The following is a 27,632-nucleotide window of genomic DNA, read 5'->3' as shown; positions in this document are numbered from 1 at the left end:
CTGATGAGATCCTCAGGCTGTGCCAACAGCAATCACATCGAGCTCCTAGTGATGCACATAGGAAGCCTCTTGATGCTTCCATGCCTCACGCCTCTTGCAGAACATTTGTTCTGCTGACACTGTATAGGGACCTTGAGCATAGACGTCCAGAGACAAATACCACACTGAGGTTCTTGGCAAGGGGTGCCTCTCCTTAGTCGCCGCGTGCTGACGCTGGTGCTTTGTAGCCTCCCCGAGTTCTCCCTTTGGCACTCGAGTCTTTTTTCTTTGTCTTAAATAAAACTCAGCTCTCAGGTTCCTGTTTCTGGTATGATTTCTGGTGGCTGATCTCCAAGACTGTGTTCTCTGTCATTGCTTTTGTGACTTGTCCAGCCCTCTTGTTCCACGGGAGTGACTGCAAACTCCATGTCTCTGTGAAGGCTTAAAAGTAAAAATAAGCTCCATGATGCATCTGTGGCCCTTTGGGGAATTGTCTGAAAAAAGAGAGGATGCAGGCTTTCCCCACTTCCGTTCCCGCCCTCTTTTTCCCAGGGAACACCTTTAGCCAACCCTCAGGTGTCAGTCTGTGGAACTGGCTTCTCTGGCCCCTTCCTTTCCCTGAGCCCAGATTTTCCTGTCATGCTCCGAGCCTGCTGCATGGCCGGCGTAATGTGCGGGATCCCACTCCACTTGAGCTCGAATGCTGTCAGTTTATTCCTGTGTGCGTGGGCACCCATTTCCCCGTGCGTGTCCGTGGCCAGGGAGGCTGGGATGTCATTGGTCCTCCCTCCTCTGCAGGGTCACTGTGCCAGCTGAGATCGCTCTGTCTCTTCCAGGTTTGGGGCAACATTTTTGCTCACTTCAGACAGGCAAGCTCATAGTGGCATTATGTAAAAGTTGCACTGATTTTGCGTCTGGGAGTAATTTAACCCCACAGCCTCCGCTTGTGGTGCCATTGTGAGTGATTCTCTTAGAGAAGGCCCTGGGAGGCCAAATTGGAAGAGCAGACGCCACAGCCACAGGCGGCCCCAGGCGACCCCAGGCGCAGAGTAAAGGGGAGCGGGGCCCGGGGCTCAGAGCCAGAGGGGCACACAGACGGGAGAGCAGGCCACGGCGGGGGTGCGCCAGGGGAGTCAGGGCTGCCAGCCCCCCCACCCCCCTCCCTGTCCCCCCGAGAGAAGCCCAGAGAGCCAGGAAGCAGGGCCTGTGGGTGCACCGGCCGGGAGGCGATGTCTTCACAGAGGTTCAGCTCAGGGTCTCAGGCTGCACTCAGGGCAGGCGGTGCTCAGAGTGGGATCGGGACAGAGGGCCTGTGGGAGAAGGATCCATAATTCCCCTTTCTGATCCTAGACCTAGTTGGCCACTAATGGACTTACGTGGCTCAGTTTGATGCATGGTTGAGATGGTTTATGTTTTGTTTTGATAAACATTGTTCAAGCAGAACATGCTCCATTTCCAGGATGGAAATGCTCCATCCTGGAAGTTCTGCTTGTCTCTCTTGGGGGTGGGGCCGTGGCTGTGGCAGGTCCTGGGAGGATCCTGGTGCTGCTGCTTCGGGCTCCATTTTCCTGGTCCCTTCCACCTTGGGGAGGCAGCAGGTCACCTGCATGAAGGACGGTGGGAGAAAGATTGTTGAGTCTGAGGGCAAAGAGCCTGCGTCGGGGGAAGGAAGCCACGCGCTTCCCCAGCACAGAGAGGGAGTCCCTGGGGAGGAAAGTCAAGGAAGGTGGGGTCAGTCACGTCCCCGCGGCTTCACGGAGCACTTGCCTGTCAGGTGGCCAGAGCGCTCGCCGTGAGAAGGGCCGAGCCTGCCAGGATGGCAGCGTGGGGCATGTCTCCCGAGCCATGTGCAGAGGGCAGCGTTCGCTGACAGAGGCAGGCGGGAGGGTGTCAGTGACAAACGTGCCCATGAACCCCCACCCAACCCCAGGAGCTGCCGTCCGCGCAGAGGCTGCTGGGCAGGGCGGGGCCTCCAGGGAGAAGCACATCCCCACGAGTGAGGTTCCCGCCGCCGGCGTGGTGCCCCCATGCAGCACCTGGCACTGACTAGAATGTCAGTCCCCACGTCTGTGTGCTTAGAGGTCAAGCAAACACAGTGTTATGCACGATGAACAGTCTGAAGGCTGGGCAGTGAGGCGCTCCCTCCTGCCTCCGCTGTCGCCTGCCTGGGCCCTGACCTGGTTGCCGTTCAGTTTCCAGACGTCTCTGGGGTGCACGTTCAAATACCACGGCATGATGAGTGCTGAGTGCCTGCTGCCAGCCGGGTGCCCTGTGGGCGTGGTGTGGCAGGGATGTGCCGGCAACCGGACGGGCCCGGGCCCGCCTGCCCCTGGGGGGAGGGCACCCGGTAGCACCCGCCCAGCGCCAGGCGCCGTGGCACCCTGCCCGCTCAGCTCTTGCACTGCCCGCCCTTCTTACCACAGCGAGTGGGGAAGGGCGCTTTCCCACAGTCACCTGACTGCGCAGACCGCCCACAGTGTGCCCCAGCTCCTGGGCACGAGGCACGCGAGCTCTCCTTGCCGTGTGCCCCCTTTCTGCTGCCCAGGCGTCTGTCTCGAACCCCCCCACCTGCTGAGTGAGGCCTTTGGCCAATGTGGAGCCCTTTCATCCTCCCGGGGGTGGCCGGCGGCTGTAGGAGGCCCTCTCCCCCAGCCAGGAGCCTCGCCCTTCCTGTCCCCGGCAGGTGAGCGCCAGTGGACTGGTTCCTGCCCAGGGCCCTGGGCGAGGGACAGGGTTGCAGTGCTGTCCAGCTGGACCCTGCAGTGTCCCGGAGAGCGGGACGCACGCACGGGACAGGCATGGCGGTGTGTAGCTGGAAGTCTGTGCGACTCGGGCTGTGGACTGTCGTGGGATCAGTGCTCTCAGGAAGGGGAACGTGCCAGCTGTCTGCTTACAGCCTGGAGAAAAGCAGCGTGGGGGGCTCCTGCCCCTCCCAGGGCCCGTGGGTCGCGGCCCACATGCCGTCCCCTCGTTTGCAAAGGCTTTAAATCTCTGCTGACCTGCGAATGGTTTCTCCCTGACTCTGAATATCTTTGCTACTTCCACAAGTTTCTCTCCCTTTTTTTGGTCCTGTATATACATATATATTTCTACTATTGGAGATTTATGAGGCTTTTTTCCCCCTAAAAGCCATACTTATTCATAACCTTTTCTTTCCTCTATAAATTTAGGACACTATTTATTGTTTCCCTTTGTTCCAGTGCACACCCTCCTCCACCTGGCCTGGGGCCCAGAAAGTCAGTGGGCTTGCTGTAACCTTGTAAGGTGGGCCTGCCTGTTGAGGACGCGGGAAGAAGGCCTCGGCAGGTTACCATTTAAGGGAGTGAAACCCCGCCCCTGGGGAGAAGCTCCTTCCCCAGGGCTTGTGCACACACAAGGGCCAGTTCACCTAAAGGCGTCGACTGCAGCGCTGCAGTTCGTTCTCTGCGGTCGGTGGTGCGTGGGCGTCCGTCTGCCGCGCGCGGAGCCTCACCTTGTCATGGGGTCCTGGGGTTTCTGCAGTGGAAGGGACCATGGATGATGTTCATACCGTCTGACTCCTGGGAATGCGGGCCTCCAAGGCCAGGGTCGCCTCCTTCAGGAGACCGCCCTGACCACCGCCCGCTCCCCACCCCGCCACCCCGCTCTGGGTGCCCAGGAGAAGTGCCCAGGCCCTTCCCACTGGACTGCAGGCTCTCAGGACGGGGAGCGTGTGTGTGGGACTCAGTTCTTTCCAGTGTCCTCCCGAGTGTCCGACGTGTGTAACGCTCTCGGTGGAACAGCAGAGGCTCTGAGGAGTAACCTGAAGCGGCTGGGAACTCTGCGTCCGGGAACGTGGGCGCACGTCTCATCAGAGGGGGCTGTTCCTTCAGTGGCTCGCCTTTTAGAGGGGCCAGCTCACGGAGGCTGCTCTCTGTCTGTCTTGAGGAGCAAGGGCTGGCGCGCTGTTTCTGCACGTCCCTGACGCCATCTGAGGACGTGACGCCTTCGTGCCCGTACACGCACACATAGGTACACACACACGCCCACGCCTACGCCCACTCCTGAGCTCATACATGTGCCCCCCGGGTCCATATACCTGCACATAGACATGCACACACAAATACACACAGATGCACACTCACACTCACGAGCCGCTCCACGACACACCTCCGCACGGCACACCCCCACGTGCATGCACACAGCACACAGCCCGTCCGCCTCCTCATGGGAGCTCCTCCCTGAGACGCTCTGCACCTCCCAGGCCGGGCCCCATGAAGCCCTGCACGTCATGGGCGCCCATGACCGCCTGTGAGCTGAGGCCAGCGGCTGTGCTGCCCTGGTGCCACTCTCCATGCCGTGTGCCGCCCCCGCCCCCTGCCCCCCGCCCCACCCCAGACCACAGAGGGCTGACCGACCGGGCCGGCTAACCCCGGGGACGGAGAGGGGAGCAGCGGGGCTTGGCTGCGTGTCTCCTGCCTGCAGCCCCAGGTGCCGTCCTGTCAAGGACACTAATGACACTGGAGAGAGGGCTGTTCCCCAAGGCACAGGGTAATAAATAGGAACCTGGTTCAGCTGATTTAAAAGCGGATTTGAGATGCGCGAGTGCCTGGAGCAAAGCCGTCCCCCTGCCTGGCAGAGCTGAGCTGACGGGGTTTTTTCCCTCCGGAAAATGTGAAGGCTGATCCCCGCCCTGGAGCCCCTCAAACTAGAATGTCCCAAGTGAAGGCGCCCAGCACCTTCGCAGCCCAGTGAGGGTGCCAGGCCTGAGGGCGGGTGCCGGGGACGTGGGCAGCCCTGGGGTGCGGGGGTTTTGGCAGCCATTCTCCTTCCGAAGGGTAGTGGACGTTCAATGATGCCGTCCCCGTGGGTGTCGTTCTGGTTTCTTTCCATTTTAGGACCAACAGAGGTTTTGTTTACCTTTCTTCCCTATTTGTCATGGATTTATGTGCCCAGAGCCACGTTAGACAGTGGACTGGGTTCCGCTGAGCCTGACCATTGCGTGGGAATCCCAGTGGCCGTCTGGGTGGGGATCCCGGACGTCTGCTCAGGCGGTTGAAGCAGGGCCTCCGGGGACGCGTGGGGGGGGGGGGCGTGAGGGGGCTTGGGCTCCAGGAGGTGGTTTGCAGTGTTTTGAAAGCTCTGGGAGAAAGGCGAGGTGCAAAGTGTATTGTTTACTGTGGTCTGCTGGCTGCTTTTAAACTGTTCCCTTAAATTCCCAGCTAATAAGAGCCTTTGCTCTTTTCTCACTGCCACCTCTGTGGGATCCAGTGGTGACATTACAGCACTTCCTTCCCTTAATTAGCCTTTCTTTGTCCTACGCTGATGTCCTTGGATGCCTCTGGGCCATCTGGGTGTCCCGGGGAGAGGTCATGTTTGGTGCGACCCATGACACACCGTGTCAGGCTGGCTTCCCCAGGGCCCCGCTTTGCGGGTGGCCTTCCTGTTTGGCAAGGTGGCCCCCTCACACCCTCTGGCCAGTGTCGGGGCTTCCTGAGGACTCGGGGTCCTGGGGGAAGCTGTGCTCCCCATCCCTGCCTCGCTGGGCCATTCTGCAGCATCTTATTTGAGGCAGAGGAGTCCACAGTGTGCTCTTTTTAAATTGATTTTAGAGAGAGAGGAAGGGGTGGCGGGGTAGAGAGAGAGAGAGAGAGAGAGAGAGAGAGAAACATGGATTCGTTGTTCCACTTATTGATGCATTCCCTGGTTGATTCTTGTATGTGCCCTGACTGGGGATCGAACCCGCAACCTTGGCGTATCAGGATGACACTCTAAGCAGCTTGTCCTTGCTGCAGAGGTAGGAGGAACTGGGTGCAGAGCCAGGTGGACTAGAGTAGAGCCGTGGAAAGGGCTCTGTGGGGCCACACAGGGATGGGGGTGCAGGGAGCCCCTCTTCATTACGCAGGGCTCCTCCAGCCAGGGCACTTCTCGGGAGTCCCTGGGACGTTGGGAGGGAGAAAGCATAACGTGCTTGGAATGGTGCTTACAAAGGAAGTGGGGAGGGGAGTGAGGGAGGAGGGAGGAGGGAGGAGAGGAAGGAGAGGAGGGAAAAGCAAGACAAGTGAGGCCTGTGCTTGAGGGAGAGAGGGAGGGAGCACCGCCAGCCGGGGTGCAGGCCTGAGGGCAGGGCTCGCGGGAGCCGCTCCGCCGACGCCCTAGGGCCCCACAGGGCGCCTGGTCTGACCGTGAGCTGGTCCCCGTTCCGGGCGAGCACTGGAGATGGGCTGGAGTGCGGAGCTTGGGGCCCGATTTCATGAATAATTTGTACAATCCCGTGGGTTAAGGATTTCTATTAAGCTATCTATGCTGCTCATAATTTATCTGCGAGATGTGCTAGATCCAGCATTGGGGAGAGTGGAGTGCCCGTCTCAGGGGATAATGACGCCGTGAAGCCGTATTATTTCCCCCGTGGAGAACAGTTTTCAGCCTGCGCTCACAGATTAGGCTCCCGGAGAGATCATTTTGAACATGGAATGGTTGGAAGCCAGCCAGCCAGCCACAAGCCGACTTGGGGGGGGGGCGGTTAGAGCAAGAAGGAGCACTGCTCGCCTGCGGCGGGTAGTCCCTTTAGCCCCCATTGCACTGCACCCTCTGAGGAAGGTCTCTGGACTTGGGGTCACCCGGACTGAGGTCCAGCTGTTTGACTTTCGATGAGTCCCTGGACCACTGGACGCTTCCGTCGTCCCACTTGGGAATGGGGCCAGAGATGCCCTCGCCACGAGACGTCGTGCGGAGACGCTTGGGGTGACACGTGGGAGAGTGTTCGGTGAACTGCGAGGGCCGGGTGGACGCTGGGCTCTGCAGGCACGGAAGGAAGCCCATGGTTTGCAAAAACGTAAAACAGAGAGAATGTGAATCACGGGACTCTGGGGTGCGTGGAGGTGGGGGAGGGGCACACGCTGCAGAAGCCTCAGCAGCCCCTTCCTAAAGCAGCCTCCCACCCCAGGACCCTCTGCAGTGCCCGTTCCCACATCGGCTGTGTGCCGCGCCCGCCGGCTGTACGGGCGGCACGTGCGGGGCTGGCACAGCCGCCCGGGAAAGGGCATGGGAATGGAGAGGCGGCCCAAAGGCGGGCAGCAGGGGGCCTTTGGGGACCCCAGAGGCCGTCCGCGTTGGGGGCTCCGTGAAATCACAGCGGCAGCATGCGGCCCCCATTACACCCGTGTGGACTGGGCAGGATGCTCTTTGCAGGGCTGCTGTGAAATGCACCTCTGCGTCTGTCTCCGTTGCCTTCCTGGTCCCAAAGGGCTCTGTTTGTTGGCCTCATCATAGCAGTGGGTGCATTTAATGGAGATTCTAGCAGACAAAGCGCTGGCGCTGAAAACTGGAAAGAAATGGAGAAAGGATTACCTTTAAGTAGATTTAATACTTAGAAAAGGAACATGGACAAATAAGCGCCAGAGTTCAGAGGGACAGCGAGGGAAGTCTGACGCCCGAGCCAGGCGAGTCGCCACCACAGCGCCGCGGCCTGTGACACAGGATCCCTTCGGAGACCTTCCCTGTCCTCCTCTGTGAAGCCACGTCTCAGCCTCCCAGCCGGTGGTCGGGCGCCAGGACTGTGACCTTCACTTCAGGCCTCCCCTGCCGCTGTTCCCCACCCCTCGCTCTCCTCTCCGACAGGCTGGTCCCTGGGAAGCTCCTGCGCAGCCTCAGCTCAGGGGCAGGGGCTGGTGCCCGGCTCCGCCAGGACTCTTGAGAAGCCGGGAGGGGACCCAGCAGTGCCCCAGGCCTCGTGGGCGGGCAGAGGACAGCGGGGAAGCGGGGTGCAGGGAGGGGGCCCAGAAAGGAGCCCCACAGAGGGTTGTGGGGGCAGCTAGGAGGCCGGCCCCCAGCGGCAGGCTTGGCCACTGAGCCACGGGGGCTGGACGCGGGGAGCGGGGCACATGGGCGCCCCCTGCTCTTCCCCCTCCTCTCGGCTTGTTGCCTGTTCGCCTGAAGCACAGGGGGTTTGCTTTGCGCCTGCGAGGCCGCGGGACTTCAGCACAAACCGCCCCTGCCTGCCTGCTCCCTTTGCGTGGAGGTGACTGACAGCTAAGAAGGGAGCAGCATTTGTGTGTGTCTCCTCCCCTGTCCCCAACCTTCTGTCAGGTACTTGCTTTCAGAGTGAAATAAATCAATATTTACTTCTAAAGTCTCAGTTCCTAGTACATTTTCCCATTTAAATGAAATTGAAACAAGCAGTTAAAGGAAAAAAAAAAGAGGTCTCAATTCACTCCAGAAAAACAAATCAGGCTAAATGTATTAATAATTTCCACTCAGAATGGCTCTCTAGCTTCTGGTGAATTCTGTCAGCCAAACTGAAAGTTCCCTCCAATCCATGGCTATGGGCCCCCCACCCCCACGGGGCCTTTTCCGTTGTTCTCTCTGAATAAAACATGAGCCCTCCCAGCTGTCACAGCGCCTCCTGCTCCCAGGGAAGCATACAGTTGTGGGGCCAGAGTGAGACCCCTCCAAGCCAGCTGGGGTCTCCAGAGACGGTGTGGTCACGGCGTGTCACCCAGGGGCAGGCAGGCAGGAGGAAGCCCCTGATGTCGGTGGGGCCAGGAGTCAGAGGTCATGAACAGGAGCTCATGGAAGCTGCCTGAGCAAGCCCACCTCTCCCCATCTCCCTTGGGAGCCACTGTTAGCTCCTGCGCCCTCTGCTTCGCTGAGCCCCGCCCCCTGCACTGCCGCCCCGTCGGGGGCAGCTCGGCCCTGCGGCCCGTGGCCCGCTCTGCGGCCGTCTTCCTCGCCCACCAGGCTCTGGCTTTCCACTGCACACCGGTCGCCGCCTCTGGCAACCAGTGGATCGTTATTCAGCAAGTACGGAGCGTTTGCTGTGTGCCAGGCATGGGGCTTGGCGCTGGGGAAAGGGCTGGGCAAGACGGTGCGGTCCCTGTCCTCATTCCGCTTAGACCAGTGGGACCCGATGGGCTGGTGGTGGTTTGGTTGAATGAGGGAGTCCCTGGCATCCCGCAGTCCCTCCAGGTGGTAAGAAGCACTGGGAGTGAGTGAGTGAAGGCACCGAAGGGCAGCGACGTGAGCGTGCGCCCACTGTGCGCACGGAAGCTCTTGGAGCCCCCAGCAGCCCCTGCGTGGGAGAGCCGGGGTCAGAGGCGCAGGCGTCCGGCCCAGGACGCACCGCTGGGAGGGCGGCGCCGCTGGTGGAGCTGCGCTTTGCACAGCACAGCAGGCCTGCCTTCCAGCTTGCCTTCGGACCCCCCAGGAAAGTCTGTCTCTCTGACACCCTCCAGTCATCTGGGGCCTCTGTGTGGCCCTAGAATTCAGCAGGTCCCCTCCCCGGACAGGCGCCCTCTCCTGCCCAGCGCTGTGGCGGGGAGCTTCCCTGGGCAGGCTGCCTCCCCACAGGGCTGAGGAATTGGCATCGACAGACGCCCAGCCCACAGGGCGTCCACTCCTTCCCGGCATGAAACTGATCTTCAGACTGAGAGGGGAGCTCCCAGAGTGTGTGGAGAGACAGACACACAGCGCAGGAGAAACCCAGACCCTTTCTCACCGCCCAATGGACCGGCTCTGAAGTTCCAACCATGCCCCCCGCCACCCACCAGCATAGCCGCCGTGAATGACTGCTGAGATGCCTTCCAATGCTGGGTTCCACCGTGAGCCACAGCTGGGCCCCGGCCGTGGCCCTGCAGCACCGAGTGAGCGTCACTGTGCATCTCTGCATCTGTCAGCCAGGAGGAGGGAGAGCCCCAAGTGAGGGGGAGAGGATCACGGGCCGTAGGGACAGGCTCTGGAACTCACTAGATGCTCCCGGAGCGGCAGTGCTGCTCCTGTGGTCCTGGTTGGACCCAGAAGCAGGACGCGTGTGACCCTTTTCTCGCCCCCTCTACAGGTCACCGACGAGGAGCCCAGCGCCAACCACACGGTCATGATCCAGGAGACCCTGCAGCAGGCGTCCGTGGAGCTGGCCGAGCAGCACCACCTGGTTGTGTCCTCTGACGACGTGGAGGGCATCGAGACGGTGACCGTCTACACGCAGGGCGGGGAGGCCTCGGAGTTCATCGTCTACGTGCAGGAGGCCATCCAGCCGCTGGAGGAGCCGGCCGCGGGGCCGCCGCCGCCGGAACTCTAGGGCACGCATGCGCACGGGGTCAGCGTGGTCTGCGGCTCTGCCGGGCGCCCGGGGCACCGGGCAGCGAGGCTGCGGGCTGGTGCTCCCCCCGGAAGTGCTCTTCTTGGTGCTCCCTGCCCATCAGTCGGCTGCCGAGGGGCTCTCCCTGCCCTGCTTTGAGCGGGCAAGGCGACTGGCATCACCAGCAATACAGGACCCCCGCCCCCAGCTCACATACCCCCTTTTCCCAGTATGATTTGCTTCTGGAAAGACTTGTGCATCAATTCTTCTAACTTGGCTCATACCGCATTGCCCCCTTCCATCAAGCGTCGGAGACCCCGTACTCCCAACAGCATCTTCCTGAATCTCCCCCAGCTCCTTGGCCCCACCGAGGTGCCGAATCTTCATCTGGGACTGCTGTGCAGCCTGGTGCCAGGGAGGCAGCCATTACAGGGAAGGTGACCTGCGGGGGAAAGAGTGGAGGCGCTTCAGGCTTGTTAGTTATTCCCTCCTCCAGTACCGAGGGTGCTTCTTATCGCGGGGGTGACCACAGCCTGGGGACTCGTCCACTGCCCTCACATGTGGGGTCTCAGCTTACAGTCTTGGCATTCTTCTGCATTTTAAAAAATTGCACTTTTTACTCTTCGCCTCCTATTCTAAGGAGGTGAGCTGGGTGGAATAAAACCAATCTGCCTGACTTGGCTCCTCTGTTAGGTCGCATGGTTTACGTTTCCCACTCCTGAATCGAGATCTTGGAGTTGGGCCCTGCCCAGACGCACCCCATCCAAGACCAGGGGCCCTGAGCGGGCGGACCCAGGTGTTCTGTCTCCCTCTGCAGCGTTTAGGTTTGCTTTGGGGCCCAGTGCTGGAGGTCGGTGAGCTTATCCTTCACTTCCTGTGCCAGCCCGGACGTGGCGGCTCCCCTCCATTCCACTTTGTACACTTTGAGCTGCCAGGTCTTTGGGACACACTGTTGTCTGGCTAAGGTTTCCGTCCAGGTGCTCAGGGAAGTCGCACACCTGTTTGAGCCCCTGCTCTGTGCACAGCACTGGAGACATCTAGGTGGGCCCTACTGCGCCCTGCCTGGCCCTGGGGTCGCTTGACTTCATCCTCCACCCTCTGGTTCACCGGGGTCAAGATTTGTTGCCTCTAAGACCCTTTCTTGAAATAAAATCTCATGCAGGTATAGTAGCAGATGGACAAACAGACACAGTGGTAGTTGGTCTCCGAGGGTGGAGCCCACAGCTCCATGCACCTGGCCTTCACTGTTACTGCCCTCTCACCCGACCACAGCAGAGCCTGAAGGCGGCCCTAATACAGGAAGGGAAGCGGCGGCTTGCCCTAAGCCGGGAAAGGAGGAAGTGCATCGGGTCTCCAGGGGAAGGAAGGACACTGCCCACGTGGGGTGAGTTTGGGGAGAGCTTCCTGGTGGAGGCGGCCTGTGATCAGGGCTCTGTAGACTAGACAGACTTTGCACTTGGCAGGGATTGGGGTGGGACGGGGGAAGGGGATTCCAAAGAAAAGTAACAGGGGGGCTGACCCTTGGGAGCAGGGCAGCATGCGGACAACAGCGAGCCACAGCACTCCATTGGCTGGTGGGCAGCTCTGAGGCAAGGGGCACAAAGATCAACCAGAAGCCAGGACCCAGGAGGAGAGAGATGAGAAGATGAACAGATATCGATTTTACTCAGGAAACCATGGGGGCTGGGGGCTGTTTGATAGACCCAGGTGTGTGAAGGGCAGAGCAACATTCCAGAAAGGTGATCTTGTCCCTGCGTCAGGTGGACTATGCTGAGAAGGTGGAACATCCAGATTGGAGGCAGAGACCTGGGCTTGAACCCAGCTCTGTCACTTCTTACCTGAGTCACCTGGGCATATGCCTCTACCTGTCGGAGTTTCAGTTTACTCATCTCTGAAATGGGTCTGATGATTAAAAATAAAAAAATCCTGAAGCCCTGAGCAGAGTACCTGGCCCACACTCTGTTAATAACCATTGTTATTTGTATTCCTAGGCATGGAGGACACAAATGTGAATATCTCTCAGACTCTCCCCTCAAAAGGTCACCGTCTAGTGGGAGAGACAGGTTTGAATGCCCAATAGGAACAGGCTGGTTGAATAAGCTCAGGTTTTCTGAGTGAGGCTGAGGGGAGGAGCCTGCCCTGCCTAGATCCCCTGACCCTGGACCTTGGGCGGGGACTGGTGGAGCCACATGACACTGAGGAGTAGCTGCCCAGCCAGTTGGCAGGAGCTCTCGACTGCACAACTGTCCACATAGCTCAGCGGCTAGGCTCGGTCAGTCCTGCATGCTGACCACCGCAAAAGCTGGACACGGTGATTTCTGAGATGCACAGCCGACCGTTGCCGCTTCTCTGCCTCATCATTGGTCCTGAAATCATGAAAAGATCTTGCTCTTTTATTTATAAATCCCATGAAGAACGGTAACTGCACTGGGCTGGTGTTCAGCGTGGACGTGCTGGGTATCTCCTGGGTCCCCTGAAGTTCTTATGTACTTCTAAGGTTGAACACGCTACATTTGAGGGAGAGTGGCTTTCAATGTCAAAGTTTAGGTCCTAAGGTCCTTGTGCTTGGGAAGCGGGGTGGACTCTGGTTTGAATTCCACATTTCAAATGTGATTCCACATTTATGATTTGTTGTGCTGTTGGTTAACCTTTATGAATATCAGTTTCATCATCTGTAAAATGGGGTAAATAATTTTGCCCCCTTTGCGTCTGTTTTAAGTATTAGCTATGACAACGCTGTCAAAACACTCAGCACATCGTACTGCATATAGCATTTGCTTGCCTGTGAGCAGAGTGTGGGTCGCCTCCAGTGTTGTCTAACCCTCAGCTGCCTTGGCCTCGGCTCTTTTCCCTCTCCTGGGCCTGCTCTGCATCCATTCACTTGCTCAGCACAGACTGACTACCTCCAGCAGCCAGGCACTGGGCTATGAACTGGGAACACAACTTACCAATGATGCATGGCCCTGGGCCTCCAAAAATTCACCGCTGGTGAGTGGGCAGGGGAGGGAACAGGTGACAGGGAGACCGAGTGAAAGCATCTGCAGGAGCAGAGCAGGCACACCAGCGTGTGTCGGGGTGGTACGGTGTCCTCGGGTCCAGGCCGAGGAGCGGCACCATGGCAGAGGCTTGCACTAACATGACCTGCCCAGGAAGTGGCGAATGTTGACCGCAAGAAGAATGTACCTGCCCAAAAGGACTCCTGTAGGGAACAGCTCAAGTTCAGAGTCAGAGACTAGCGGCCATTGTTTAGAGTTCCCTTTCTCTCTCAAATGCGCATCGGGAAAAGCTGTGGGCACTAAGTTCCTGCTGGAGAACGCTTATAAAGGAATGTCTGGAACCCTATATTGACCAATAAGCAGAGACTTGCCCTGTCCAATCAGAGCTGCACAGCTATAGTTTATTTGCATCTTTACCGACCAGAGTGGCCCCCCAATGACCAATCAGGATGCATGGTTCTGACCAATCAGGGCAGTGCTGGTCGAACCTTGTGGACGCAGGCGCTTTATATAAATTGGCCTTGTGGGTCTCGCGAGGCGTGCTCTCTCAGTTCACGCTGGAGGCTCTGTTTCCAGTTTGGAAATTGTTTACCTGAGTCGTTTAGCCTTTCGCCGCACCCCAGGGTGGGGTCGCCTGGCAGTTGGTCGGTTGGTGGCAGTGACCTTCTGTTGACACCAGTAATAAAGACCAAGAATAGGACCAGCCTAGCCCTGCTAAACATTCCCGGGGTGTCCCATCATCACCTCCCATGCCTGCAGGTAAGTTCTAGTTTATCCTCTGCCCGAGAGTGATGCAGGTGTAACTAAAGCCTGCGGCGCAGAAGAGGTCGAGCTAACGGAGCAGTGGGCCGCCTAACCTCGGACCTCGCCCTCCTGCCTGGGGCTCTGTGTTGCGGCTGGAAAGTCGGGGGCCAGGGCGTCTGGCTGGAGCGAAGGTCCCAGAGGTGGGAGGCAGGGCACCCAACAGTGAGACCTAACACGGTGCTGAGCATGGAAGAGAGGGAGGGAAGGAGAGAAGGAAGGAAAGAATGTTGCTGTTTAATGCCATTGAGTGTTAGTCGTTCCTACAGACTATTTCTCTCCATCAGCGTTCCTACCTCAGCTAGTCTTTACCCCCTGCAGAGCTAGTCCTGGGGAGCATTTGCTCACAGCAGTGCGGTGCAGCGGGCTGTTATTTTTTGTACCCCCCCCCCACCTACTCCCACCCTCAGTTCAATTGCCTGAGATACAGGAATCCTGTGGTGGGTGAAGGGTCTGGTTCTCCAGGGTTCTTTGCAGGCAGAGTTGGGGGGAGGGGCGTTTCTGGGCCACAGGTGCAATCAGAGCAGTTAGTGTCTCCTGGGCCGTTTGACTCGGGGACAATTTGATTCACCTGTTTGTTCAGGATTTTGTGCAGGGGCGTGATGGATGGTGCTGGAAGGCTGCACGGGCTCCTCTCCCCTGTTTTATCATGCGTCCCATGTGCCTGCTGTGTGCCAGGTCCCGTCCTAGGGTCTTTAATCTTCCCATCCGCCTGTGTCTTGTGACTGAGCCACGGGCACTTCTGCAGCGCTTAAGGCGTGGATGTTGTCATTCCATATTCACAGCAGCCCAGCAAGGTAGGGGCTGTCGTTCGGGTTTTATCGATGGAGAGCATTGGCACAGAGGGGTTTGGCTCAGGTCACACAGGAAGTATCAGCGCTAGAACGTGAGCCCAGGCAAGATGTGCATGCATAACCGAGGTGCCCTCTGCCAACTCCTCCCCCTTCTATACCTGTGAAAACGGGCTTCGCGAGGAAGCTGCAGTGGGCGACCTTTGAGGCCAGAGTGCTGTGCCTGGGACTGGGATCCTGTACGAGGGTCCCTACGCCAGGCAGCGTGTACCTTCCAGCCCTGACTCCAGGGGGCAGAGCAAGGGCAGGGGGTGGGGGCAAGGCCCCCTTCCCGGGAGGCTGAGAAGCCACGTGCCCATGTCCACTACGTGGCGTGGAAGCATGGAAATTGTGTGGCCATGAGGCAGGAGCAGGTGAGGACAGGAGCCAGGGGAGGCCCAAGGCCAGCCCAGGTGCAGGTGGGATGTGGGGGCCGGCTTGCAGGGCTGGGGAGCAGGCCCGGGGCCCCAGGATCCGTCCCCCAGGTGCCCCTTCAGCCAGTTGGCTACGTACCCAACCCCCACCCTGCTGCACGGCGGACTCACCCACTGCCCAGGCTTCCGTCTGTTCCTGGAGGGGAAGACGTCCAGGCAGGACAAACCTGGGCCTGGCTCCGCCCTCTGGCACTTGCGTGATTTGGATAGTTCTATCACTTCAGCATTGCGCTAACAGGGACAACGAGGGAATGTTCCCGCCGGGTACTGACAGCTTCCTGCCTCTGCATTCACTTCGGAGGGCACCAGGCTGGGTGGCTGTTCTCACCCGCTGCATCGGCGACAGTACCCGAGCATCCGAAAACAGCCCAGAGGCGGCGAGCTTCACTGAGACGCCGTCGGGGATGCGCTTAGCATAGGGTTGGGGTCAGAGGGCCGGCCATAGCCCCTGGAGACAGTGCCCCAGCAGGAGGCGGTGACCCTCCACGTGGCCATGCCGAGGAGCCCCTGCTGCCTCCTTTGCTCCGGGCTTTGCATTTTTGACGAGACAGTGACTCATTTTTATAACCTGTATCTACAGGGCCAATTTAGCAAATTAATTTTTCTTGCATTAAGTATTCAGAATTTATTAGCTATTGTCACTGGTGATTTTTTTTCCCTTGTTCTGTGGTTCCATCTCTCAAGGCTGGAAAGAAAAGACTGTATGATTTCAAATTCATCTCCCCACCCCCACCCCACCCCTTTCAAATTTCAAAACGAACCGTCCGTCCTGACCTTGGATAGACTCCAGGTTCACATCTGTCTCCTTGCAGTCGTAATGGTTTTAAGTGTGGCAGGAAGTATTTGGGAATCAGCTAAGTGGACTAATACTTTGCTGGAAGAAAAAAAGCTTGTCGAAGGTGGGGAGACTTAATTTACCCTACATCACATTTTCTAAGTAAATTACTTTCAAGTCCACTCGGCCCTTCTTTTAGCCATGTCGGGGACACGTTTGGGTTTGATTTAGAAAATTCTAATCTATCACAGTCACCTTTCCTGCTGCAATTTGAAGCTTCGCTGGTTTGTGTAGATAACAGTTGTCGCACTTCCTGCCGGCTGGGAAGGCGCTGATGGTTTGGTGTGTCCCCTATCACAAAACAGACAAAAGGGGAAAGGCAGCTCTGTGCAGACGGGGCGGCTGCGTCAGGTGCCCTGGGCGTGTGCTGCGTCCCCCGCCCCCCAGCTTTGATCGTCTGCGCCCCACGTCCTTTCTGACCATCCCAGGACCAGACTTGAGGGTGGTGGAGGGAGAGACGTCCCAGGCTGCAGCCGCACCCCTGGGGAGCCAGTGATGACGAGAGACCACCCACAAGGGAAGGGCTGGTGGCAGAAACGACCTTAAGTGAGGACTGAAGGTCACCTGCGTCCTACGCAGGCACCTGGATGGAAGTTGGCCCTGAAACCCAGATTCTGCAGGTCCCGGGGGGGCGGGGTGCTTGGCTGGCCCCTGTCTCCTGCGGTCACAGCGTGTTGACAGCGATAGTCAGTACAGTCCGCCCAGCCTAGGGGTCGCTATGAGCCAGCCCGTGGCACTCTGTGAAGGGGTGTGGTGAGTTGGGGGCAGCTGGACCTTCGCTGGGTCTGGGGTTGGGGTCGCGGGCCCACCACTCACTGTCAGTCCATCACATAGTCCCCTGAAACCCGGCGTTTTCATCTCTAAGGTGAACCTGGGTTTCGTCTCACGCCAGCACCTTCCTCATCGAGTTGTCCCGAGGCCGGAATAATGCGCATCCTGTTCCCAGCAGAGCACAACCATCCAGTTCCGGTCATTGTAACCCCTTGCGATTATCGTCATCGTTTTTATTCTGAAGTAACCACGTTGAACACACCAAGGGCCGGGGCGCCCGGAGGCTGCAGGAGCTGGAGGTGACTCCCCAGCGCGGCAATGGGGTGCAACCATAAGAGGTGGCTGTGATCCCCGGGGCACACATTCCAAGCTGCCCGTCTCCTTGGGTAACACGCGCTTTCGGCAGCTCTGACGTGCATGCGATGTATCTGCTGGGACCGTGTTCATTCAGTTGGAATTGTCGCATTGGCACCCTGCGCACCTGCCTCCTGGTCCTCGCGGGTGACCTGTGGCCGCCCTTCTCCTGGGTGGGGAAGCTTCCAAGGTCAGGCTGCTCTGAGAGGAGCCCGTTCACTGGCTGGAGGTCAGGGCCAGCAGGCGGCAGGGCAGGGGGTGGGCCTCAGGCACACCCCGCTCCAAAGTCCTCCCTTTCCGGCCTTCCTGCCGCACGTGTTGCTGCACCTCAGTTACGCTGCAGCTTGGAGGAATCTCTTTGCAGCCTGTAAGTGCAAGGCCACGGTGGGAATGACTGGTCCAGAGTAGGTTTTAACTAGAGGAACTAGCAATGGCGCGCCGTGGTGCCTGTACACCAGCAGGGGGAGCTAGGAGCCTCCTGGTGACCCAAGCTGGGGACCTGGGGTTGGTGCAGGCGGATGGCAGTGCGCCCCCTGCGGCGGGGAGCCCGAAGGGGAGCCCTTCGCTGCCTCTGGCAGGCCCAGTGCTCGGGCAGCCTGGGCGGTGGCAGAAAGCTGCCTTCAAACTCGGGAGTGTTCGTGCCTTGGCTCTAAGGGCCCGACGTCCTGGGATGTACCCCTTCCGTTTCTTGCCGCAGTGACCTCTACCTGACACGTGGGGCGATGAGGCTCAGGCCCATGGCTACTGTCCATCACCCGCCTCGTGCCCCGCAGCCCCACGGGTGCTCACGCGGGCAGGATGCACGGCGCATGGCGGGGGACCTCCTGTGCCCTCCCCCCGTCTCTGTTCCCCAGGCTGTCCGAGTGACCTTGGAGGACTTTTCCCACGTGGTGGCGAGCAGGTGGGGCCTGGGCGCCTCTGGCCCACACCCGGGGAAGGAGGGCACCCCCGGGGTGTGGAGGAGCCTGGCTTCCGGGCAGTGGGGCGGGCTGAGGCTCTGTCCACAGCTTGGGGCTCTGCGGCCCCGGGCGGCTGCGGAGCTCCTCCGTCAGGGCAGATGTCCTCACCCTTCTGCAGGGGGATGCCAGGGTTACCTGTGGCCAAAAGGCATCCCCTGGTGTCCTTGGCACAGAGTGTGTCCCCGGGACTGGACAGCCAGCTTTAGTGCTCCGTTTGCTGTGGGTAGTACTTTGGTTTGTCGGCCCTTGGAGGGCTCCCGATGGAGCCACGGGCCCCTCAGGCTCCGCAGGGCTCGGCAAACGCTTCTCGTAAAGAGCAGATGGGCCTTTTCGGCCTTGTGGGCTCCAGGCCTGTTGCAGATCCTCAGCTCTGCCGTTGTCACCTGCAAGCCCGTGAAGAGCAGGCACAGCCTCGTTGACGGAGGCGGTGGCGGCCTGCGTGGCTCCCAGACCGCAGGCTGCCGGTCCCGTGCTAGATGCTGGGTCCGCAGGGCCGGGTGCCTGACTCCGCTCAGGTGTTGGTGTTTCAGGTTGATTTCCAGAAACCAAGCACTTTCATACTCATAACCCCATTAAATCTTCACCAATACCTTGCCTTTTTAGAGGAGAATAAACCAGGTCACCGGTTGAAGATTACAGCCCCTGATAGTGGGGATGGAAGGGAAAGAAGGGGAGGGGTTTTGTCTCCGGTCCCGCCACTCCGCCCTCCTGCGCCCCGAGACGCCGCCCTCCTCCCTGCGCCTGGGTTTCTCACTCTGTGTCAGGGGTTGAGGGGGGGCCGTCTGAGCCACCCTGTCGACCCCTTTCTGTTCTGATAGGGAAACACGCGCAGTCAGATCAGCGTTAGTGGCTCCTAATTCCTTGAATGCTGCTCTGAAGGGAATGAGACATCATTGTACAGGGAAAGATCCTTTAATTAAATTGCTGTGAATTGCAAGGATTGAGTGGTTGAAAGCAGAGGGGGATGCGGAGGCCAGGCACTCCCTGTGGATTAATTAGATGCTGCTGGGCCCCCGCTCCCCCCGCTCCCCACGCCGGGACCCTGGAGACCAGAGGCCTGCCCCCCCTCCCCGAGCGTTTAGCAGAACCGCCATTGGCAGGGCTCCTTGCCCCGCACAGCAGCCACTCCCCCCAGGCCCCCTCCCTCCGCCCCCGCTGCCGGCCGCCCTGCTGTGGCCCTGCTGTGGCCCTGCCACGGCCCTGCCACAGCTGATGGGGTTCCCAGGAAGGGCCGACCTTAATTAAGTTGGATGATCTTTCTGGAGCTTGCAAAAGCAATTACTGTTTTCTGTCTCAGCCAGCGTTGGAGGTGCAGTTGGTTTAGCTGCCCCTCCTGGGGAAGCTGGGAAATGTCCTGAAAAGCAGTCTCTGCATTGCCCAACCGGAGCTCCAGCAGGGTGACCCCCACCCCACCCCGCAGAGACCCACCGCAGCCGCCATCAGAGTGAAGTGTGGATTCTGACACGGCTTTGGGATGCCATTAAAAGCAGGAGTGTGCTCCCATGGCCCTGCATCTTCCCTCCCTCCAAGGCCCGCCTCCTCCTGGAAGCCTCCCTGACTTGGTCCCACGGGATGTCCTGCTCACGTCGGTGCCGGCTCAGCCTCCCGCGGAGCACTGGGCTGTTGTCCTCTCCTGGGTGTGCAGGGGCGCGCCCCCCGGTGTGGGGGGGGCACACAGCTCTCCAGGGTGTGGACGACATGGCCCGCTTGTCCTTTCCCCATGGAGTCCAGCCCTTTCAGTCCAACTTTAAAAAAAAGTACCCAGTATTTACGGAGGACTCCTTTTGGCCTGAGAGCTGGGTACCCCTGTTCCCATCCAGTAAGGCAAGAGGTCCCTGGCGGTGACAGTACCAAGTGATAAATAACAGGGTTCCCAAGGGCTGCGGGGACGCCAAGCGGGGAGCCCTGACCCCGCTTCGAGCCTTAGGCTCCACAGGTGCTGGGCACCCTGAAGCCAGGTCCTCCCAGTTGTCCAGGCTTCGGCCAGATGAAGGACGCGCCATGTCCCAAGGCCTAGAGGCCAGTGAGCACATGTCCCAGGGGACCAGAGGCTTGTTGAAGACACAGGAAGAAGTTGGAGGGGGCCGGGGCAGGTAGGGGGCGGTGAGGAAGAGGATGTGGGGGAGGGGAGCAGGCAGACTCCGCGCTGACAGTGCAGTCGGCTGGCGTTCTGGCCTGGAGCAAGCTCCCCCTCTCGCCCTGGTGGTGACCCGGGGTCTATGGACCGAGACAGCCCTCAGACTCCACCTGGAGTACCGGCCCTGTGGCTCCTCCAAAGGCGCACCTGGGTGTGTGGGTGGGCGTTTGGGGCGTTGAGAGAGGGGACAGGCAGGCACCAAGGCTGTGCTCTACTCAGGGCCACCCGGCTGCTTCTTGGTGTCATGCATTCTCACATAGACATCACTGTTCAAGTGACAACGCACAGTGACCCCGGAGGCTGTCCTGCTGTCCTGGCCGGGGAGGGAGGTCAGGTCTGTCTGTCTCACCACACACACCTACATACCACACCCCGTAGATACCACACACACAAGACACCATGCGCAGACACGCACCATGCCCTAAAACACGCCCCCCCAGGCACGCGGTGGGGGGCCCTCTCACCCATGGCTCGTTCATGGGTTCTGGCTGTCCACCATCTACCCCCGTGCCTGGGCACCAGAAGAAGGGATTCCGGGAGACGTGGAATGTTCTCAGCCCAGAGACTCCAATTCATGTGCTTTCAGATTAGAACGAGTTTTACTTCCCCTGCCCCCACTCTGGCTTTTGAATTATTGTAAAAATATTCCTCTAAAAATGCTCTGTACCCTGTGAGGCTAAAAGCAAGGCAGGCTCACCGCGAGAGCCGCCACTCATCCCGCTGTTCCCTCGTGCCAGGATGTAATCAGTAAGTCACCTGCACGGCCTGCTGGGTCCCCATAACGGCCGCAGCGGGAGGGAGAGGGGGCAGTATAATCCCTTGTTACAGGAGAGGAGAGGGAGGCCCGCAGAGGCGCGGCGTGGCCTCCGGTGGGAGCAGAGCAGACAGCAGGGCCCAAGGTGAACCCAGGCCGTATAGCCCCGGGGCCCAGGCTGTAAACCGTGTGCCCTAACTCCTGCCAGTGGAAAGGCAGAACAGGGCAAAGAAGAAAACACAGACTTTTAAAGAATCAGGCTGTTTACATTTTGGGGGTATATTTTCAATGTGTTTGTGTGTGTTTTATTTTATTAAATGGGTTTATATGATTTGTATGCAGCTCTCTCCCCCTCCCCCAATTGCTCCTTTTCAAAGACAAAATCGAGGGAGCAGGGAAGGGACCGTTCGTGGGGCGGGAAGAGCACAGGGCACGGAGTCAGCCAGGCAGCCCCGCCCAGAGACGTTGGCCGCCTGCAGTGGGTGGCCGGCGGCCGTGCGGCCCCAGGACCGAGACAGGGAAGAGCGGCATTTTCCCCAGGACGAGTGGTGGCTCCCTGCCTGCCAGTTCCTGGGGAGGACTCTTCAGGCTGGTCCCCGCACGCCCCGGCTGTCTTGTGTGTCAGGGTACCCGCTCTGTGAGCTGGTCGGGACAGGCTGAGGGGGTGTGACCGGGCCTGGCACAGCGCCTGCACCCCGGAGGCCCTCCGCACAGGCAAGCTCTGCTCCCTCATTCGCATCCCCCCGCCCGGGGACAGCACACGCGGCCCCTCAGCCACGTCCGAGCTAGTTCGGCGCATGGGGGCCTGGGACTCACCGGCCCGCCCCGTGGGAGGGTGCTTGGGCGGCAGGCGGCGCCTTTCTCCCAGAGGGGCCGTGGGCCCGCGGGGAGCGGACCATCGCTCACCCGCAGAAGCGCCCCGAGGCCGGCCCCCCGCCCCTTCGCAGCTACCTGCCGGGTCCCTGGACACCGGCTGGCCACTGCCCTGCCCTGCCCCACCACCGAGAGCAGGGTCGACGTACTGTCTGCGCTGCATAAAGAGCTATTGGATGAGAGGGGGCCGGGGGAGGTAAGCAGGGAAAGAACGGCAGGGCCTGATGCAGCTCTGTGGGATTGGGGGTCTGGTGCGTGCTGCCCCCCAGTCCCTGTCCTGAAGACGCCTGCAGCAACACACCCTGGTGGCCTAGGCTTCGTTTATTGCAGCTGTGTCGAGGTCCCAGGCTTCCGGGGGGCAGCAGCCACTGCACCAGCTGGGGGCGGGGGCCCAAACCCTATGCCCCTGCTCCCCATGGGGGCTGCGTGGCCACCGCCATGATAATGGGGTGGGCTCCTTGGAGGTCTGACGTGGGACGGGGACAGGAGACATGTCCTGAAACCCTGCTCAGCCCAGCAAAGGGAGGGTCTGCTGAGGGGTTTCCCGGGACAAACTGCCTTGGGAATTTGGTGGGGGTAGGACGGAGGACGGAGGCACCCCCTCTGCGTCCTGCCCAGTGGCTCTGGGGAGCATCTGGGACACCTCTAAAGGCTGCTCACAGGGCTGGACAGCGAGGCTGCCACCTGATAGCCTGCCGCCGCGGGCTGGGGCCGTGGGAGCTGAGGCCTGTATCCCCGGGGACACGGAGCAGAGGTGACGTTGGGCACCGCGGGGGAGAGAGGGTAAGTCACCACACTGCAGCCTGTTTGACTTTGGGTGGGTGTTGGAGGATGTCAGCATCTGTCACAGGTTTGTCAGGCACTTCTGGTCCCAGGTGGAGAGAAGCGACAGGTGGTCCCCAAAGAGGTCTGTGACAGGCAGCGGGCGCTGGTGGCTGGGGAGGGTGTGGAGGCTGGCTCCGGCTTGGTCGTCACTCAGCGGCAGCGTGGGTTCTTAACGGGTGGCTGTCATTCAGCGCCTGCTCGTCCTGCGCCGTGGTGACAGCAGTGCCATTGGATCAGGGAGAGGCGTGCCCTGAGAGGACTGGTTTTCCGTCTTTTGCTGCTGACGCGGGCACGGCCTGTGTTGGGTTCTCGGCCTCCCGTGAAGCTCTGATGTCGCTGGTTGGCCCTCTCCCCCCACAGCCGCCACCTCTTTTCCTCTTTTCCCAGCCATTCTTCTAGCTGAGGGAAGGGTCCTGCCAACCCACTGTCCGGTGTGCCTGTCCTGCTGTGTCCTGGCTGCTTCGCGGCTGACGCCCTCCAAAGTCTGGGACCAGCACCTGGACCCACCGCTCTGTGCCAGGAACTGGATTTACAGCTTGAGTCTCTGCCGACACGTTGTCAGGGAAATATGGACGCGAGAAAGGCAAAGCCACCAAATAAGTCAATCGAAATAAAGGGGTGCTGACTGTTCTGGAGGCAAATGTTCCAGAAGGTTCTCAAGCATTTACAGCTACTGCTAATGGAAGATGGGATGCCACGTGCAGGCTCAACTTCTCTGCGCACCTTCCTTTACTTTTTAATGTGCCGACACCCTTCTGAGACAGGGACAGTCTGGGTAATGAGGTTGCCCGTCCCTCTGGCCCCTGGGTCTCTGCACCTGCCATTGCCTCCACCTGGGGTTTTGTTGCCCCACTTCGTTTTAAAAAAATTATTGATTTGAGAGAGAGACAGACAGACATCGATTTGTTGTTCTACTTAGGTATGCATTCATTGGCTGCTGCTTGTATGTGCCCTGACCAGAGAGCGAACCCACAACCTTGGCGTGTCGGGACGAAGCTCTAGCCAACTGAACTACCCAGCCAGGGCTGCGCCGCCTCTTCCTTTCAAATCCCACCTGCCTTGTAGGTCTCAGCCAGGTCCTGCCTTCTCCGTGACGTCTTCCTAACCTCCCTAAGGGGTGTGTCCTCTTGAGCTCCCAACGCCACCTTCCAGTTTCCATTTCTTCACAATTTTTTTAAAATATACTCTTCAGTTACAGTTGACATATTGTTGCATTAGTTTCAGGTGCACAACACAGTGACTCGGCATTTATACACCCTGTGGGGCCACCCCCGGTAAGTGCAGTGCCCACCTGGCACCTTGCGTAGTTACTGCAGAGCTGTTGACTGCTCCCTCTGTGCTGTGCGCTACATCCTCGTGGCATCGTTCACAGCCAAGACGTGGCAACAGCACACCCACTGACAGACAAAGAGGTAAAGAGGTCCCCCAGCCACTGAGGGCCCTACCTGCCCTGCCCTCTCTCTTCGCGTGGCTTTCACGGGGGCTGTGTCTGGGGCAGCCATAGACTGGGAAGCAGGCTGCTTGGGTATCTCTCCGGGCTAGTTGTTGACCGCATTCTCAAAAAGGCTGCTTGTACCCGTCTACTTCCTGTCACCTCCCTGCTCTGAGCAAGCCTCCCTTACCTCTCACCTGGAGGACCCCAGCCCCTAACGTCTCTCCTTTGCCCTACGCGTGAGCCCTCCAATCCAGCCTGCCAACAGCGTCCCAGGTCGTCTTGCCGGCCCGCGTGGAACCCTCTCGCCCTGCCAGCTTCCTGTGATGTCTGCGAGCGAATCTACTCTTCGTCCTTTGGGTCCAGCCCCAGCCCCCTTTCTCCCGTCTCATCTCTAACCTCTTTCTTACTTGCTCACCAACCTCCAGCTACCTTAGCCTCTTTTATGTTTCTGGAACATTCCAAGCTCTTCCACGCCTCTGGAATTCCAATGCCTGAGTGCCCTTCCTCCTCCTCCTCTTTGCAAGACGACTCCATTCTCGTCCTTGGGGTCTCCGCTCAGATGTCACCATGAGAGGCCTGCCCTGACCGCCCGTCTGAAGAGCCTCTGCCCAGGCTGGTTGACTCCGTTCACATTGGTCAGCCTACTTCCCTCGCAGCATGTGTCACGCCGCAAGTCCTCATGTTATTGACTCTGATGAGGGTCTCTCATGGACACGGGAGCTCTGTGGGGGCAGGGCCTTGGTGTGGCTCCTCTCGACGTGCGTCCCAGTCCCCAGCCCTGCGTCTGGCACAGGAGGCCCTCACTGGGGGCGCATGACCAAGCGAGTGAGGGAGCTCTCCAGAACGCAGTGAGGCGTGCAAGGCTGACGACACTCCTTCCCTTAGACGGGGAGATGAGGGGCGGGGTGACGCTGCGGGCGCCTCGCAGGTGCCCTGGACCGTGCCCAGCGACCTGCCCAGAGCTGCCCCCAGGGGATTGTGGGAGTTCCCTGCAACCTCTCCCACTGAAAGTCCTCAGCACGTTACACTTAGTTGAAAAAAGACAAGAAAAGGTATTTATGGGCAAGGCCACTTATCTCTGTAGCACCTGGAAATAAATCTCCTAATTTATGGTGAGCTGACACCCTCCAAGAGCCAAAATCAATGTGTGTCACCATAAATTCAGGCTGGGCCTCGGTGTCGACACACGGCTGGCTGATGGCCTTTGCTTTAGCCTCAGGCCCGACGGGCCCCCAGGCGGGGCAGATACTGGGGGAAGGGCTCCTGGAAGCCCCGGGTGCGCCCAGACCCTGTCCCCTTTCTCAGTTCCTCACACCTTTCAGACGCCGCCGCGGCTGGAGGGACCCGGTAGCCCCGCCCCGCCTGTGTGCTGGGCAGTGTTCTCCTGCTCCTTCAGAACCCGGCTCAGCGCTCCCTGTCCCAGACAGCCTGCCTGGAGCGGCCACTTGGACTTCACCGCCTGTGTGCTGAACTGGGAATGCGTCGATTTTAGAACATTTCCAGCACCTCAGAAAGAAACTCCCTCTCCCACCCCTTCCCCAGTACATGCCCTCAATGCCCAGAATGGTATCGTGTGGCTTTTCTGAAGACCAGCTGAGGTGGCCTTTGCTCACCTGCCTGCGTTTGCAGCCCCTCCCCGATTTCGGATGCCGGCGTTTTGGCCGCATCCTAGTTTTAGGATGAAAAACTCACACGATGAACGTGTCCTACAGCATCCTGTGTGCTTTCACCCCTTCCTGCCTGCCTCTCCTGGTGGTACACCACCCCCATTGCATTGCACACGTCGGACACACTGGACGTCCTCACACGCGCCCCCACCCGCCACAGGGCCTTTGCGCAGGCTGCTCCCTTGCTCGCTCGCGTTCCCTCCTGCTGTGCCTCGTGTGGAAGCTCAGTCCTCCTCCTCGTAAGCCCACCCTGGCCTCAGGATTCCATCAGGTGCTCCAGGGCTCACTCTCGGGGGCTTCCCCCTTCGCTGCACCTGTCAGGTGCAATGCCTCGCTCACCTGGGATTGCTACTTTGTGTGCCTCCCATTGCGGTACAGGCAAGAGCCATCTCAATTTCTTGAGCAAGTACTCAACAAATATTTGTTGAAAGAAAGAAAAGGTGAGAGAGAGAGAAAGGAAGGCAGGCTGGCAGGCTGCCCAAGTGACTTCCCAGTGTCACAGTTTGTCATGGGTGGAACCGGATGTACACTGGGGCCTTCAGCCTCCAGACCGCGTGTCCTTTCCTGTCGATCACAGCTGCCGCCTCCGTCCCAGCTCTGGACCTCTGCCAGGCCTGGCTGGCCTCTTAGACGGCACATGAGAGCATCACTGGTCCTGTTTACACTCTGCATTGTCCGTTTTATCGTGTTTTTACTGCGGATGGACACCTTATTTGATAATTCTCATCAAGAAATTCATTGTATTGATTCCCCAGGCAGTTTTAATGAAAATGAGGCGATTTTCTGAACACCAGCTACGCGACGGAAGGCCGCCCTGGCCCTTGTGCCTGGGCGGGGACCCCCCACTCTGCACCCGGTGCTGCCACTCTTGCTCCCCCCTGCGCTGGCCTGGGGGCGCCCAGGCCCCTTGGTTACGGGGTTGTCCCTGTGTACAGCCACGGTGATTCGATGGCCCCACTCTGCCAAAGTGTAGCCATCTAGCCCCTCACCGATTCGTTCAGTCGCGTGCACAGTCACAAAGCAGCTTGGGTGGGCTGTGAGCCCCCCTTCCACTCTCTGCCTGGGAGAGGGATGTACCCTAAAAGACTTGGATTGCCCCTGCCAGCGCTGTGACCTGGAGCAGGTTGCTTAACTCTGAACCTCAGTTTCCTAATCTGTAAAGTGGGACCAACAGTGTCCGCCTCTTGGAGTGGCTGGGATGGTTACTAGGGTACTACCGTGACCTGGATGCTTGAGTCTCTCCCAGAGTCCCGTCTTGAGATCCTTCCTCCCATTTAAGGATGGGGGTTAGGAGGGGGTGCCTTTAGGGGCTGGTTAGGTCTGGAGGGCAGATCCTCATGAATGCATCGGTGCCCTTCGCCGCTTGCACTGGGTGAGGGCACAGCGGGAAGGCGGCCATCTGTGAACCAGGAAGTGGGCTCTCAACTGACGCCGAATCTACCAGCCCCTGGACCGTGGTCTTCCAGCCGTGAGACTGTGAGGAGTAAATTCCTGCTGTTGATGAGCCACTCAGTCTGTGGTGGTTTGTTGGAGCTGGAACTGAGAGACCAGGGTGAGGAGTGCCTGGCCCAAATAAGGCGTAGAATTCATTTTCTCTGCGCTGTCAGCAGAGACGGGGCGCTACGTCCCAGTGGGTTTTGTCACTCCCAGCCTGGTGACCTTGGGCATTTATCTTGTATGTGCCTCAGATTCCTCATCTGCATGATGTGCTTAGTAATTCCTGGTTTATCTAATTGAGTGGGTGTGAGGCGACCAGCTCGGGAAGTAGTTGTGAAAGTGTTCCGGAGTGTGCGTTGCGCAGGCGTCTGCCCCTTCTCAGCTGCCGTTTCTGCAGATATCAGGTCTTTTCGGCTAATGACAGAAAAGCACTTTCCAAAGTCCTTTCAATGACATCCCCGAGGCCATAAAATTAGACATTCTATTATAATTCGACTCAAGGAACCTTTACT

At 59.3% G+C, this 27,632-nt stretch overlaps 1 protein-coding gene across 1 annotated transcript in view; it reads left to right on the top strand.

Moving 5' to 3' along the window:
- The window catches only part of ZFAT (zinc finger and AT-hook domain containing), a 99,344-nt gene extending 89,332 nt beyond the window's left edge, over nucleotides 1–10,012 (top strand). Inside the window, exon 15 of the mRNA XM_054590101.1 lies at nucleotides 9,773–10,012. Coding sequence (XP_054446076.1) covers nucleotides 9,773–10,012 — 240 coding nt within the window. The remainder of the gene's footprint in view (nucleotides 1–9,772) is intronic.
- The last annotated feature ends 17,620 nt before the right edge of the window (nucleotides 10,013–27,632 follow it).

This window comes from Pteronotus mesoamericanus, unplaced genomic scaffold (assembly GCF_021234165.1).
Source record: "Pteronotus mesoamericanus isolate MK-2021 breed Mesoamerican mustached bat unplaced genomic scaffold, CSHL_Meso_final scaffold_174, whole genome shotgun sequence".
Taxonomy (NCBI): domain Eukaryota; kingdom Metazoa; phylum Chordata; class Mammalia; order Chiroptera; family Mormoopidae; genus Pteronotus; species Pteronotus mesoamericanus.
Note: the sequence above shows the minus strand (reverse complement) of the source record. Positions and strands in the feature narration are given on the sequence as shown.